We start from the raw sequence: 16,249 nt of genomic DNA, 5'->3' as shown, positions 1-16,249 counted from the left end.
TAGGAAGGTCCCAGGTTATTTCAGCATTTCAGGACGTGTGAAGCAGTGTTGTGTTATCAGTGCAAACAGACATTTCTTTACCTTCTAAGTTAATCAGGAAGTGTGGTAGACCAAGTCTAAATGATTCTCAAATTGAATCAAAATGTGTTATTTATTCATGCAGAAGTGAGAGAGATAAAACTGCGGTCCAATCTGTTGTGTTCTCTGCTAGTTTTTCCAATCATTGATTAAAATGTTGCATTTTATACCTAGACACTCTCCATGTACTGTATGTGCACAGTAAGCATAAACAACAGAAAGCTAAATCATGATTAGTGCATATAACTGAAGTGCTTACTTACAGGTTCTACCCTCTTTTTAGTAAACTGGGTCTGATCTTTGATGAGAGGTTGTGGAATTTAAAACAACAACATGAAGACAGAAATGAACAGTCAGTCAGTGGCTACTAATTGTCTGCTCACTGCTGCATATTGCCACTTACATTTTTACATTCAATATTCTTTCTAGTCTGTTAACACAAACAGGACATTGAATTACTGTATTTGTGTCCTAACTGAATATTTTCCAGATGTTTTTTTACCATTTTATTTCTAGATTAATTTTGGAAAGTATTTGATGAAGTATTTTAAATGAAATCGTAAAAAGTTAAACCCATGTACAGGCTGTTACCCAACAGCTGTTTTCTTTTGAGCGAGTAATTCACACATCAGTACATTTTTTCAAACTGTTGTTTTTGTCATGACTACTTTCACACAGCACCTGAATATTATGCAGGAAAAAAAAGCGATGTCGTTTGATTTTCTTTCGCAACCTGTATAAAGGCATCAACCAATCATGTTTGGCAGAACGGGTTGAGTTGCGCCTATATTTATTAAACAACAACACAGAAGCTCCGTAGTCCAAACCAAGACTTTATTACTCCTTTCAACCTTGACAAAGGCAGCGCAGACCAGATCCACTCCTTCCGTTCTTACCTTTCACAATAAAAGCCCTAGACATATAACATTTGCAGGCAAGTATTTCGCATTTTGTGTCTTTATTCGTCGTGTAAAGACCTTTATCCTTATTGAGTTTAATGGTTTTCTACCATTCTATTTGAAAAAAAGAGTATGATCTCAAATATTTAAGATCAAATGCCGTGATGCATGTTAGTGAAATTTAGCCTGTTAAACCACGTCATTAATTTAGACTAGACTTGACTAATTTGGAAACAGAATACAAAATAATACAGAATACTGAGGATTTTCTTTGCTCCGAATGACTGATTATCTGTCAACACGGCCGGCGTGTTCCTTTGTTTTGAAGATAAGAGTCAAAGTTGCGCTGGAAAAAGAACCAAAGACACAGAAAGAGGAACAAAGAGCAGTCAGTGTTCATCTGTAATTGAGATATGTGCGTGTGAGTGTGAGAGCATCGGCGGTGCATTCGCACGGCTGATGAGCTTCCTGTCCAAGCTGGCAGAGGATTCAGTTCTCAGAGCCAGAACGCACGCCTCTTGTGGTCACATCAAGGGTTTCCCCGACGCTTCAGCCCTCCCACAAACCAGCAATACATACAAACCGTCAGTTGGTTTATAGCGAACATGTTGTAGAAGCCTTCAGTACAAGTGCACTCTGTCTTAGCACAGTGTAGAGTGCATACAGAGTGATTTCAGCTCACTAAATACTCTCCATTAGATTATCCTTGCGGTGGGGATAAGTACATATTATGTAGATTTGATGATCTTTACACTGCTCCTCACAGTTTATTGGCTAATATTATTCATATGTGCAGACTATATTGGCTATTACGAGGTCAAAGGCCCATCCAATAAGCTCTCAGCAGCTATGACTGAGCAGTCTTGTGAGATGGATGAAAACACTTATGGAAAAGTCAGTGAACTTAAGTGGAGGTTTTTCCATCTCTTGAGTTTTTCTTTTCTCTCTCTCTCTCTCTCTCTCCGTCTCTCTCTCTCTCTCTCTCTGCCGTTGGATGGATGATGAGGATGAAAAATATTGGACTGGATTCAAAACTAAGAGAGCGCAGTCTGCAGGGAATCACCGCCAGTCTGCGATGTGTAATGTGTCATCATCTGATCTAAATCATGCTACGTTCTGGACAGCAGGGAAGCTCGGAAACATAAATCTAGAGTATTAAAAAACGAGATGATTATCAGCAGAACAAGCTTTTTTTCTTTTGGAAATGGGGAGTTTGTTAGGGATTTGTTTGTTCATTTGTTTTCGTTGGAAGGGGAACAACTTTTAGCTACAAATGTCTCATTGCCAAGGTAATAAAAACAGATTTAGAGTGGGAGAAAGGATTTAAGTGTGCTGACTTAAGAAATTTGTGTTGTTTTGGAATATTAAATTTAATGGTTTCCTTTTGTGTGGATTAGAAGATTATATTCTCAGAGCTGTTTTTGATTAGACAACTGGCATGAGACATCATTTCTCTCTCACACAGACATACTGTATGCAGACACACAATAATGGTATTTCTTTCTTTAAGAAAAATCCATTATCTCACCATAGACTGACTGATAGATGCATGATGGTTTTACCTTCCCTGTATGTGTGAATACATCATGAGGCGAGGGAAATATCACGAGTACATTCATTTCCTTTTTCTGATCCAGAGACACCTTTAGAAGCATATCCTGTCAGTTTTTCCTGTCTACATTTGCCAAGCTGTTATTCTCAGCAAGGAAAACTTTCCCTTGACCTGGAATGACTCTGATTCTGACTCTTTGCATGCAATTATATTCTGTATTTACTAAAAAAAAAGCTAGTTAGGTTGACCATGTATGACCTCACCATCTCCCAGAGACCATCAACAATGTATTATGTTGTGGATACCAAACACACACTGACACATGATACCACACTGTGAGGAAACAATTGCAAATATCTTCTCACTGTTGTATTCATGGTCCAACATATGTGTGTGTGTGTGTGTGTGTGTTCTTTTTTAGTTGAGGAGAAGCCTGTGGACTCAGCCAAGAGGACTGCCAAGATGTCTCTTTTTAAGGTACGGTATTTTAGGTTTGTCTTCTAATTCCCTTCATCCAAATACTTTGTATCGTTTTATTGATTTTGTGTGTGATTGTCTTTGTGTTTGGGTAGCTTTTGACCAAATTTAGATTTCATTAGCCCCTTTTCGACTGCAGGAACTTTCCCCCCGGAATTGGTAACCTTCTAATAACCCATTGCGTTTCGACCGCAGGGACCAGGGTCTAAATTAAGTTCGGGGTGTAGTACGTTCTGAAAGTACAGGAACTTTCCGGCTAGGGTTTGCTGGGATGACCATCCCAACTGTACTGCTTCATTCATAAAACAAGGAAGTGCTCTAGTATCGGTTTAGGAGGATGGAGAGCATTTTGTGTGTTGTGTTTACCCCTGTGACCACCAGCAGACCTCGTCCCATGTCATGTGGCTTTTTCATACGTCAGCGTACTAAAATGCCTAATCTTCTTATACCGCTATGGAAACTCAGACACCAATGGGCTGAAGGAACCTTTTACTTCCTAGAAAGGTAGTCCCGGGACTAAAATTACCAGGAACTTCTTGGTGGAAACTCGGCTATAGCTCCAAATGACAGCACACACTGAACCAAAACCAAGCTTTAAAACACATTTATACACTTATGAGTGGTGTCACAGATGCTATATCTATATTTTTATACAGTCTAAGGTTAAATCTTTTACTCCCAGCCCTTTCCAACGCAGCTGGTGTACGCTTCAAATCCCCCCCTGGATCTTTGCTCCATCAATAACAAATTGAGCTGTTCCATACAGCACCGAGCTGTCCTGCACCTGGATGCACGCTTGGCCAAAGTCATGACTTCACACACACACACACACACAGTACGTGGATGTCTTAAAGCAACGGTGGGAAGAAGAAGTCTAGAGAGCTAAAAGATCTGGAACAAAAGCTTGACAATGCCCTTAATCCTATGGGAGATACGCACATGTGTGCTTGAAAAAAATGAAGACAGTATCTGTCTTTCCCAGGCTGCTTAAGTTTCAGAAGTGGTTAGGGTTCATGATATTTGATGTAAATAGCTGTTACTTGGCCTTCACAGGCCAGGAGCAGTGCCAAGGTTGGCCAAGTGAACCCAGATGGCAGCAAAACCTGCTGGGAAAACAAGCTCCCACAAAGAGGCTATCTCACAATCACACTACTTTTTGTTTTCTCTTTTTTTTTCTGCTCTCTCCATCCTTTGTTCTGACCTAGATCTTTTTTTTTTTTTTAAGGATGTCTTGCTTGAAAGTCATCAGCAGTGACAGATAGCCCTTCGCTGTCTTCACTTTTCCCTTATCACTCATTTCTCCTCCACAATCCCTGTTGAGAGCCAGTGAGTCAGTGTCTCCAGCAGGAGTGAGGTTACAGTACAGTGTGTCTGTTCTCTCCAGCACGGATGGAGGCAATAAAACGTGCACATGGAGACTTCTGGAGAAAGATGCAGCTCATTTATATTTTAAATTTCCTGACTGAATTTCCTGGCTATATAAAAACGTGTTTTTTAGAAGACTGGGTGGAAAATAAGCTCTTTCTTTATAATCAGCGAGCATCAGTCGGTTTGGAAGAGGCCTCTAATTCTGTACGCTTTGCTCTGTCATTTTTTTTTTGTGAGAAAAGAGCACTTAATTTCCGTTGCTTAGCTCACAGCTGGAGATGCACTTATCTTCAGGTCACCTCAGGGCCTCGGGAAAGTGTTACCGTTACAGGTCTCAAACAGCTGGATAGTTCTCACTGTACGCATTTTAAAAAAAAGGACAATGAATGTATCTACCACTCAGATGTGAAAATGGAGAGTGAGTCAGATGGAGAGTGACACATTTAAGAAATATCAGTCATATCGGTCAACAGTAGATGTCACATAGAAGTGGTGTACATCATCTGAAAGCTGGGAACCAGAAGATTAATTTGAGATGTAGCTCAGCACTGTGTGTCAAGTTGTTCTAGTCATAAATCTGTAATAAACATGAATTCATGAATTGATTAAAATAAATTGTTGTTTTATATTTAGCCTTTCTTTAACCAGGTTTGTCACATTGAGATTAAAGATCTCTTTTATAAAGGAGACCTGGCCAAGAATAGCAACTGTGAAAGTGTTCAAGGGATTAGAACATTATGATAGAAGTATATATCTATATCTATCAAAAATTGATAAAAATTATTAAAAAAAAAAACCCTCCTAAATACCATATTAAGACACCAAGACCTTGAGGAACACCATAGAATAAGGCAATATTAGCAATTGGATGGCAAGCACTTCTGTTGAGGAAACCGCTCAGAAACCCCCTTATTGTGAATCTACCTAGGAAAGCCATCCATCCTCTGAATGCTCTAGGTCTGTAGTTTGTGGTTGTAAAGTTCCACGAGGCTGTGATTATCCTAGAGGTCAACACAGGTCATGAGTTCAAGTTTAAAAAAATGGTCTCATTACAATGAAAAGTGTACTATGGGGACTAACATCATCACACATGAATACACTTGGGCTCATTGGATCCACAAGAGTCTCGGCTTTCCAGTGATACTCAATTTATGTAAATCCAAGACTGTTTAGGGACCCCAGTATGCAGAAATGTTCAAGTACATCATTTTAGAATAGAAGAAAATAACACATTTATACTACATTCAAACAGCTGCATGGTTTTTGCCCCAAAACTGCATGTGATTATCATAAAGTGGGCATATCTGTAAAGGGGAGACTCGTGGGTTCCCATAGAACCCATTTTCATTCACATATCTAGAGGTCAGAGGTCAAGGGACCCTTTTTTGAAAATAGCCATGCTAGTTTTTCCTTGCCAAAATTGAGTCTAACTTTTGAGCATTATTTTGCCTCCTTCCCGACAAGCTAGTATAATATGGTTGGTACCAATGGATTCCTTTTTCTAGTTTCATATGATACCAGTACCTTCACTCTTGCTCTAAAGCTGAGTCCGCTACAGCCTCTGAAAGACAGTGATGTCGGTCAGGATCGCCGGCTATCCTGCGGGTTTCAGAAGGTTAGAAAAGTAAAAACAAACCATAATGGCTCCCTTGAGGGCACTTTACTTTAATGTGGAAAATGCACTACTCATCTCATCTCTCTCCGTTTTAGTTTTTACTCTATGTACTCAGGGTGGGTAGGTTTACTTCACAATCACTCGCACACTACAGCACTGACCTGAGCATAACAACTGGAGCATTTGAAGGGTTAACTGCCTCGCTCAAGCTAATGGGTGGAGCCTCATTCATTCATTCACTCCCCTTATCAAGGTTTGTTTTTTTACAGCCAGCGTAGGATGTAAGCAGAATTTCTTGCAAACATAATCCTAACCTTTAGGCTACTACCTCCCTTCTCTCTGCCTTTAGGACCTGGAGGGGACGGGGGATGGAAGCGGCAGCCGTCGCACCAACGACAGGGTGAAGTGTCAGCTAATGAGCAGTGACGAAGAGGAATCCTCCACCAGGTAGGCAGGAGAAACTGGAAAACTACTGCTTCTTGTTAAGTGTCAGACATACTGCACTTAAACTTTGACTGCAGTCTTTTTACATCATTCCAGTAATCGATGTTGTGGTCTGCGGTACATTACATATGCCACAACAACACAAGCACATAGAACAAACAGCTTCACCTTGAAATCAACTGACACACTCGCACACACAGACGGAGCAGACAGAGCGGAGCACCGAGGTAATTACAGACCAATTGGAAAAGGCGGTGTAATGATGTGAACAGCTGCAGAGATAAACCAGATAAACCTGCAGAGCTCGCCTCTAATGCCACACACTCTCTCGCGCACACGTAAACACACAACAGGGCTGTGCGGTAGCCATGGCGATGCAGACCAAACCAGAGCAGCAGCGAGTGAGAGCCAAACTGTACTTAGCACTGTAACCACTGGAGTCTGGACGGAGCTGGAGAGTGTGTATCTGTGTTATCCATCTGTGAAAAATGTCCCACATGCTTGTCTGTGTGTGTGTGTGTGTGTGTGTGTGATAGGTTAAAGACATAAGTACCGCAAGTTCATTCCTGTCCCTTTTTGTCCACATGAAGTTTGAACTGACCCGTAAACTTCAGTCAGTTTGAAGTTTACGATAAATTAAGCTTACGACAAAAACAAAACATTCCTCAGGAGATGAGAAGCGGGCTAACAGCAAAAGTGTCCGAGCATCACCGCATGCCAAAGGTCAAAACACTCACATCAGATGTGGTGATTATGAGCTCAGTGGCGTCTTAGTGATTTCTAAGTTCAGTGTCTTTATCATTACGTTGGCCCAGTGCCTGCATTGATTACAAAGTGCCAAATCAGTGACTGTTTATTGATTTTTGGCATTGCCCTTTGTGTTCGTTTAAGCAAAGGAAAACAAATCTGCAGTTGTGTGGAATACAACCTTGACACAAGCTCTACTCAGATAGATTTAGTAACTCTCAGTTGAGGGTGGTTATCTGCTACTGTAGTCTTAGTACATTTAGTATAAGTTTATAAATGCAAATAGTAACTGATTAGGGATGTCACAAGAACCGATACTTCCACTTCTACTTACCAAGTTAATGCGAAAATTCTGAAAATGGTACTCGTTTACCATCAGGGCTCGAGAGTAAAGGCGTCCCGTCGATGATAGAAAATGTGTTTGGGCTGCAGTAAACTCACTATCGACACTGGGGCTGTCCTCGACCAAAGAAATTCCTAGTTGGCTAACACTCATACGATATTGTCAACTAATCGATAAGTTGATTTAATCGACAGATCTGTGAAACTGAGTTTCTCCAAAAAGAATCACACAAAAACACCACTTTACATCTTGTGTTCACCAGAGATGTGCTCATAAGATTCTTGGAAATAAGTCATTCAGCATGAAAAAGCATAAAAAGCGACTAATTGACTAAAGAAATCTTAGTCGACTAAGACCAAAACAATAATCGACTAAGAGGGGGCAGCCCTAATCGACACATCCAGGGGACATACCCTATTTTTGCCCTGATAATGCTACACTGTGAACAACAAATCAGCGTTGAAGTCGGCAGGACGAGAGCTAGTTTACGTTAGCTGTTAGCAGCCGGTAAGCAGCACAGTCCTGCACGAAGCTAACAGCTAACTGTAACGGAAAGTACCATTATGATGTGTTCAGGCTCTATTCAGTAAAAATTTGTAGTGGGGGAAGGTAAATTCTAACGATATGTATATTTCCTTGTTTCTTAGTTTGTGGTTTGAATTCACAGCTCTTTCCTGCAATTCCATTATGTAATACCTGAATTGTTTTTACCTCAATTTTATGAAAACTATTTTTTTTCCCCTCTTTCTGTCTGTTTCCTCCATCTTCATCTTTTTTTGTCCCGCTCATATTTCAGCCTTCCCAAAACTGATAAAAGCAACTTAATGGATGAGAAGGAGGCCACAGATGAACCGTCATGGACGGAGCAGCAGGAAAATGCTCCCACTGTCGAAGAGAAGGTCAGTATTCTTTAAATGCCACATGGTTTCCATAACTCAGTAGGCTGAAATATAAAAGTCATCTCTCTGGATTGTGTTTTGGAAAGATCATATTTTTGAACGCTGCTGTTGCACCGCATGCGAGCCAATTCCAAAAGTCTTACTCACCTTAAATTTGGCTCTCTCTACCTCTGGGTCTGGTTTAGTTTAGTTTTCTGTTTTTGAAGTTGACGTGTAGGTTGTAATTCATGTCGCTGATGTACAGTTTCAACACACACACACACACACGCACACACGCACACACGCAGACACACACACTCTTTAACTCCAAATGTGATTACGTCACCTAGATCTTAAACTGATCCTCACGAGGTAATGAAAGTATGTATACATACTGTATATACCACACTCAAATGCCCCTCCGGTGTTTTTCATTTAAGAAGACCACCTGGTGAGCGTTTCACACCCAGCTGGCTTCACGATCTGCTTCGTCCTACGTCTCCTCCTAAATCAGCACTCCCTCATAACCTTTGACCTCAGTCAGCAGGACGTCTGCTGTTGCTCCAGCTGCTAATGTGTAGTCTAAGCAACAGCATATTACACACACAATAGGGTTCACAAGTGTTTAGATGTGTCGTTTCATGTTCATGTTTGCCATAAGTGAAGTATTACTCTTTAAAATGCTTTTTAAACATCCTAAAAAATGGTAGTATTTTATGGTAGCTCAGACTATAAAAAGCTTGTGTCAACAACTTTACTCGACACGTGTTTTTGCAACGTTTTACGACATAACATGAGTGGCGTCACAAAGTCTTGCAGATTTCTCTTCACAATCTTTCTCGTTTCACACATCGACTCTTGGATTTTCCCTTTATCCCTTTTTTTTAATCACCATTGTTTCAGTTTTCTCAAGCTCTAAATTGGCTTCATGTCTTCTTACTTATATCCTTTTGACCCCCTCATCCTTCTCATCTGACCTAGTATTAACCCAGACTTTCTTGATAACAGCAGTAGGTCAATGAAAGCAGAAATAGCAGTAGATGGAACAGGAGTATGTGTTTGTGTATGTCAAAAAAGAGAGAAAGAAAAAAGGGTTTTCACTGTTAATGTGGAAACTGCAAAGGAGCTGAAATTGAAAAATGTTGGTCTGGTCAGAGAGACTTACACGCCATAATCAAGAACCGTAGAATTCACTTCAAGTAGTCTTTGCAATGTTAATTTCCAGATCTTATAAATATTATGGCTGGTAGTAATTCTCTCTCTTTCTCCCTCTCTGCATCAGCCTTCCAGTCTCCTGTCCGACAGAGCTCTCCCCCTCAGCCAGAACAGAGACGCCTCTCCCCCTCCCTCTCCTCCCTGCCAGCTTGCCTCGCTGCAGCGCCAAGACTCCGGGGCCCGGGGCATCAAGGGAATCCTAAAGAAATGCCGCTCCACCAGCGTGGAGTCGGATCACAGCGAGGGCTCGACGCCGGACTGCGCGCCGGCCCGACAAAGCAGCGTCACCCTCAGCCACCCTGAGAGCGAGGAGGAGATGGAGGAGATGGAGGAGATGGAGGAGATGGAGGAGATGGAGGAGATGGAGGAGGAGGAGATAGAAGAGGACGAGGTAGAGGAGGAGGAGGTAGAGGAGGAGGAGGTAGAGGAAGAGGAGGTAGAGGAAGAGGAAGAGGTCAATGGAGAGAATGACAGAGAAGAGGAGTCATTTACTGATGACATCGCAGACGGAGGGAGCTTCAGCACCGACGGACAACAGCGGGAGGGAAGCAGCAGTGGAGGGAGCTTTGAGGAGATGCGGAGCCCCTCGCCCGACGAGAGCCTGGAGAAGACGTCGACAGTGTCGGAGGACGTCGAGGAGCTGGAGAGCAGTTTGGATGGAAGCCAGGGCTCCTTGCTCAAACAGAGGTCATTAGATGTACACAAACACAGCATGCATTATGACAAAGTATACGGCTTAAATGTGCATATTTGTGTCTATGCAAAGAAAAGGGAATTTAAAAAATATTAAATGGACTTTGAATTTATTTTCATTTGAGGCATATAAATAAAGCAGACAAAAAAAGCTTGAATGTCACAAATGTGTATTACTATAAATATGTGACCAAGTAATATGCGAAAAGAGAGGCCAGGGAGTACAACTCTTTAATATCTTTAATACCCAGACTTAAAGTAACAGTGTGTAACATTTCGGGGGATCTATTAGCAGATGTGGAATATAATATTCATGACTATGTTTTCATTAGTGTATAATCCCCTGAAACTAAGAATCATTGTGTTTTCGTTAGCTTAGAAGGAGCGCTTTATATCTACATAGGGAGCGGGTCCTCTTCACGGAGTCCGACATGTTGCTCCGCCATGTTTCTACAGTAGCCCAGAAGGGACAAACCAAAAACTGGCTCTAGGGAGAGACTTTTGTGTTTTTACGTTACCTGAAGGCCTCCATAGTTCTCCGACATGCTTGTGAAACTGCAGTAACGTGAGCTGCAGAGTGCAAAACTGTGGTACTGCCAGCCGCCGTCTGACTTCTGTTGCTCCTGAAGTAGTGTTATTATGGTAAGGCGTCCTCTGAGCAAGGCGAACTGCGTTGCCACGGTTTTGCACTCGGCGGCTCACGTTACTCACTAAGAGTGGCTTGGAAAGGGAGGAGTGAGCAGAGGGGTACTCAGTCGGTTGCAATCTGCAACCACACCACTAGATCGCCAAATCCTACCCACTGAACCTTTAAGGCTCAAGTTAGGGCTTTCTAAAATGCAGAGCAAAGGTAGGTTAGTCAATGTATTTTAATGAGGAAAGAACTAATGTGTCTTTTACCTATTTCAGACTGTCAGAGTTCACTAGTGAAAGTGAGAAGAAGGATCGACGGACGAAGTCCAAACCGTCCGGTCTGATCCACACATCACTGGCCGATCGCTTCGGTCAGCTCCAAGACGCTGAAAACAACTGGATGAAAAAGGTATGTTTTTACTTATTGAGCTTTCTTTGTGTGGTGGGGCTTTCCAGTTGGTTAGTATGAATAACAGCTTTACAAGACTGGCGTTGCATTGTTTTTGAGGTGGGTACGAGCAAATACTGCCACATGTTGAGGCTTCCCCCTCGGCTTTGTGTGCAGGGAAAGAAAGATTTGGCTGCGGACACATTTCTTCCTCTGCTGAATCAGCTCATTTCCCAGAGTTGCTGCCAAAAGGGTGTGAGGTTAGGAGGGTTCGGTGGGGGGGCAGCAGATTTGGGAGTGGTGACGCCAAAGCCCAGAGATCCAGGGCTTAGCTGAACTCCCAAAGAGAAATAGAGACACGCCCCTTCCCCTTGTGAAAATAAAATCCTACACCATGACCAAACACCTGCAAACCTTCCAAAGCTAATGCCTGCTTCCTTTTGTTGGTTTTTGTACTCTCCTCTTTCCTCCGGTCCTCCATATTGTGCTCTTTATAGACTTCAGGTCTCTCAAATGGATATAAACATCCGGGTCGGCGTCGAGGGTTTAATGGTTAACACATGCTTAGATAACTGACGTATTTTGAAGTGGAGATAGAAGGGCATGCATGTTTCTACATGCTGTTCTCCTGTACAAACAAGACCATCCTTGCTGAGATTTCAAGTGGAATAACAACATGATTCCATGGAAAGTAAAGAATTGAACAAGCCGCGTTTCCACCGAAAGTTCCCAGGACTTTTAGTCCGTGGAACTACGTTTCTAGGAAATCAGTGGTTCCTTTTGCCCACTGTTGTCTGCATTTCCACCGCAAAGATTAGGCAAATTAGTCCGCTGACGTATAAAAAAAGCAACATGACATGACACAAGGGCAACACACTCTGCAGCCTACAGCTCAGTGTAATGTTACCGCTCGCCCTCGCCATCTCTCTCTCTTTTTCTCTCTGTCTTTCGGGAGACAGCGGAGCCCAACTTTACTTTGAATGTAATCAAACAAAGAAAAATCGATAAATCGATACTAGAGTACTTTCTTGTATATGGATGAAGCAGTTCACGAGTTGAAGCCATCGAAGCAGCGGCACTGTGTGTGTGTGTTTGACCGTCATCCCTGCAAACTCTAGTAGTACTATCCCCCAACCAGGGCCTTTTTTGGGGGTAAAAAGTCGCAGAAACTTAATTTAGACCCTGATCCCTGTGGTCGAAATGAAGCGAGCTCCTCAAAAGGTTCCTAGATCCGGGGGAAAGTTCTTGCGGTGGTAACAGGGTTTATATCAGTGGAAAAACCCTACGAGTGCCACGTAGATATCCCCAAAACAGTCAACCGGACACAAAGTTTGAAGTGATGCCATGTTTATTTATATGGAGCGGAGCATCTCCTGGCTTGATGTCTGTCCAGGTCAATGATCCTCTTGGGGGGATTTCTAGTTTTGGGCTCCAAGGATGAGCTAACCTTCGAATAGAGCCACTCGTAGTCTGGAAAGTTCAGCCACTTAATAACTAAGTACAGACACACAGTAATTTGAACAAATCCCCACTCAATTAAATACTGAAAGCTGATGTCATTTTATGTTTGTGCGGTCTGTCTTCATTATGTAAAAGACAACACAAGCTGCATCCTCAACGCTCACGCACGAAAGAGGGCCAAGCTGATGTCTTCCTTTAATTCTATCTGAGGTTATTTCCTGTGAACGGTTCTGAAACCTGTTGCTATCGTAGAGCTCTGGGAAAACACATCAGTGATGTAGATAATACATGGTTTGGCTAAATTATTGGTATTGATGCCATGTGGGCATTAGCTATGGGGCATTTCCTTGCTATTCTTGTTACATTTCCGTTTCTCTCTTGAGGAAAGGTTTTCATGTTTAGGCATGTCATTTTATCTGCCAATCCGGAGCAGATGTTGTTGCTCTTTGGTTGATAAATGTGGGAGACCGGGGAATGTAACATGCATGGTACACACACCAATGGTCATCTCAAACCAGCTCCAGATGTTTCCTGTTAAGCCCGCTAAGCTGTTCTCTACAACACGGCTGTGTTGTAAAAAAAAAAAAAAAGGAGGCTTTGTTGTAAATTCAATTTAAAGAGGGCCTGTCTTGTATTGAATAATGATTCTTAATCCTAATAATCATTAATCAATTTACAGAAAACCGCTACTTTGTTAACCGAAATTCTGTTTTGACGTCACATTAAATTACAGATTATAAAGAACAATGTCCACACAGACGTTAAAGGAGTATTTTCAAATCTACTGTTTGCTTTCAAATCCCTAAGGATTTTTCTAAATGTCTGGTCTCCAATGAGTCATCACTGGAATACAAAACCTGTCTGATTCAGTCCATTAAGACTGATGATTTATTGTCCCTGGTGTGTTGATTCCCAGAAAATGTATTAGAGATAATCCACTGAAGATGGCTCTTTAAATGAGCAATTTGAGAAAACAGCTTAATGCATTGAAAGGAGGGCTGTCAACTGATTAAAATATTTAATTGTGATTAATCGCAAATTTATCACACATTATTTTATCTGTTCAAAATGCACCTTAAAGGGAGATTTGTCAAGCATTTAATAATCTTATCAACATGGGAGTGGACAAATGCTTGCTTTATGCGAATGTATGTATATATTTGTTATTGGAAATGAATTAATAACACAAAACAATGACAAGTATTGTCCAGAAACCCTCACAGGTACTGCATTTAGCATAACCAATATGCTCAAATCATAACATGGCAAATTCAAGCCCAAAAACTAGAATGACATGGCTGGTACCAATCGATTCCTTATGTTTTCTAGTTTCACGAGCCCGTTACAACCTCCGGGTGATCGTTTGCGTTAATACATTAAAGAAATTAGTGCCGTTAAAATGAATTTGCATGAACAAGTTATTGACTTTGACAACCCTAATTGAAAGGAATCAAACTTTTTGCGTTAAATCCACCAACAGTGAGGTGAGACATTTCCACTTGATTACAACTAAACCGTGAGGCTACTTTCATACCCTGCATTGCTGTCAGTTTATTTATGCTGTTTGCCCTCTCTGCATGCAGTTATAAACTGTCTACTTCCCTTTTTCCTCTCTCTCCCATCCTCCCAAACTTTATGCCAGGCTTTAAATGACCCATGTCTCTTCTTTTAGTCTTCCATGCTAAAACCCTGCTCTCTCTCTCTCTCTCTCTCCAGCTGTTGCAGTCTAACGTTGCCCTGCTATGCTCTTTCTCCTCCGTCCTCCTCTGATAATTTCCCTTTCCCTTTCCCCTCTTCCTACTATTCCTCCTCCTTTTAACCCTTCTCTCCAGTTTCCCTCTGTCCTCACCTGCGGCCTCTACCCCTTTCTTTGACTTTGACACCTGCCTGTCAACCTTTCCCAGCCTCTTCAGGTGAGTGTGTGTGTACATACATACGGACTTAATCACTAACATTTTTGGGCCCTTATTTGTCTACCTGTGCCCTGGACAACTTCTCACACACTCTCTGAGAACTACAGCGGAGAAATCAGAGCTGTCTTCAGCAGAAACACATTTGATTCATGTTGGTACACGAATGTGGTTTGCTGGTCCTTCAGTTGGTCGATATTTGTGTCAGCGGTTTGGCTGCGGTGCATGCCCCGTACAGTAAGGCAGGGCTGTGAAAAATGGTTTCCTGTGGGGGGTTTGTTTGAGGCCCAGGCAGGCCCTTTCCTCTCCTCTCCTCTCCGTCTCTCTGGGGTCCTGTCAGGCCAAGGTATTTCCCCTCACTGATTGACTCCAGAGATGGGCTGCTAGCTGGAGGGGCTGTGTCTGCCTGTACGTGTGTGAGAAGAATGCTTTTGTGAGATGACAGGTATTGTAGTTTGCATGTACAAAGAGACTGTAATGTGATGTATTGTTGATGCAGTTAGGAGTAATAGTAGTTTAAAGGTACAAGAAACAGGATTTTCTCGGTCCCGTTGTACAAAAGTGTGTTTTATTCGTGTAACAACGTGCGGAAAGCAACATCTCAGTGTGTCAGATGACGTATTGTATATTCTTTCCTGTTATGAAATCAGCAAGAGTTCACTTTGATGTTCAGCCCCAGTGTCTCTGTGTCCATGATAGTGTGACTAAATGTACTTCTTTGAACTTTTGTCTCATGTCAGGCTAATATTTGACCGCACTATGCAACAGGTTTGACATTAAAGTGCAAACAGACTGTGTGTGCGGTGAGTGAGAGACAGAGAGAGAGAAAGGGTGCTGTGTGTTGTGGTTTGAGAGTGGAAGATTGTTGGAGGGGAAACTGGTGTTTTTCCATTTTGTGACTACATGGCTGTTTATATGTTGTAGCATGTGTCACATTGATTCAGCACAAATAGCACATAGGATTCCTCAGGCTTGTTATTTAAATTTCCAGCTCCTATATTGTTGGACATAAGGACTGTTGTGTTGTGAGGATTAAACTTTTGACCTTCCAGTCACAGAGTCTCTTTGGCCTACTTAACTCAGATCTGCATGAATCCTTTCAAAATTCAGTTTTGTTTGGAAATACTCTTAGATTTAGGTAATGCAGTAGTGACTACTGCAATAACTAATCAATTAGTTGTCAAATATCATTTTAATCTGCAACTATTTGATAATCGATTAATTTGTTTGAGTCATTACTCAAAAAAAAAATCTAAATTCTCTGATTCCAGCTTCTTAAATGTGAATATTTTCTAGTTTCTTTACTACGTCTTTGAGTTGTGGATAAAATAAGACATTTGAGGACATCATCTTGGGCTTTGGGAGACACTGATCGACATTTTTCACCATTTTCTGACATTTTATAGTCCAAACAACTAATCGATTAATCGAGAAAATAATGAAAACAATCGTTAGTTGCAGCCCTACTACTGTTTGTGTTGATTCACAAAATGAATACATGATTTTTCTAATTTATTAATAGTATAGTAAAATATATTGGATGGTAGC

General features: G+C 41.6%; 1 protein-coding gene across 2 annotated transcripts in view; it reads left to right on the top strand.

Moving 5' to 3' along the window:
• svild (supervillin d) overlaps window positions 1-16,249 on the top strand; it is a 55,179-nt gene that overhangs the window by 21,323 nt on the left and 17,607 nt on the right. For both annotated transcript variants that reach the window (XR_012591984.1, XM_074620752.1), the window contains exons 4-8: window positions 2,951-3,006; window positions 6,339-6,436; window positions 8,320-8,422; window positions 9,684-10,303; window positions 11,219-11,351. Coding sequence is in view for 1 of the 2 variants with exons in the window: in XM_074620752.1 (XP_074476853.1) it covers window positions 2,951-3,006; window positions 6,339-6,436; window positions 8,320-8,422; window positions 9,684-10,303; window positions 11,219-11,351 (1,010 nt within the window). In the remaining variant the exon portion in view is untranslated. The remainder of the gene's footprint in view (window positions 1-2,950; window positions 3,007-6,338; window positions 6,437-8,319; window positions 8,423-9,683; window positions 10,304-11,218; window positions 11,352-16,249) is intronic.

Source organism: Sebastes fasciatus, chromosome 20 (genome assembly GCF_043250625.1).
Source record: "Sebastes fasciatus isolate fSebFas1 chromosome 20, fSebFas1.pri, whole genome shotgun sequence".
In the NCBI taxonomy this organism is placed as follows: Eukaryota; Metazoa; Chordata; class Actinopteri; order Perciformes; family Sebastidae; genus Sebastes; species Sebastes fasciatus.
This window is presented reverse-complemented; position numbering and strand designations above follow the sequence as displayed.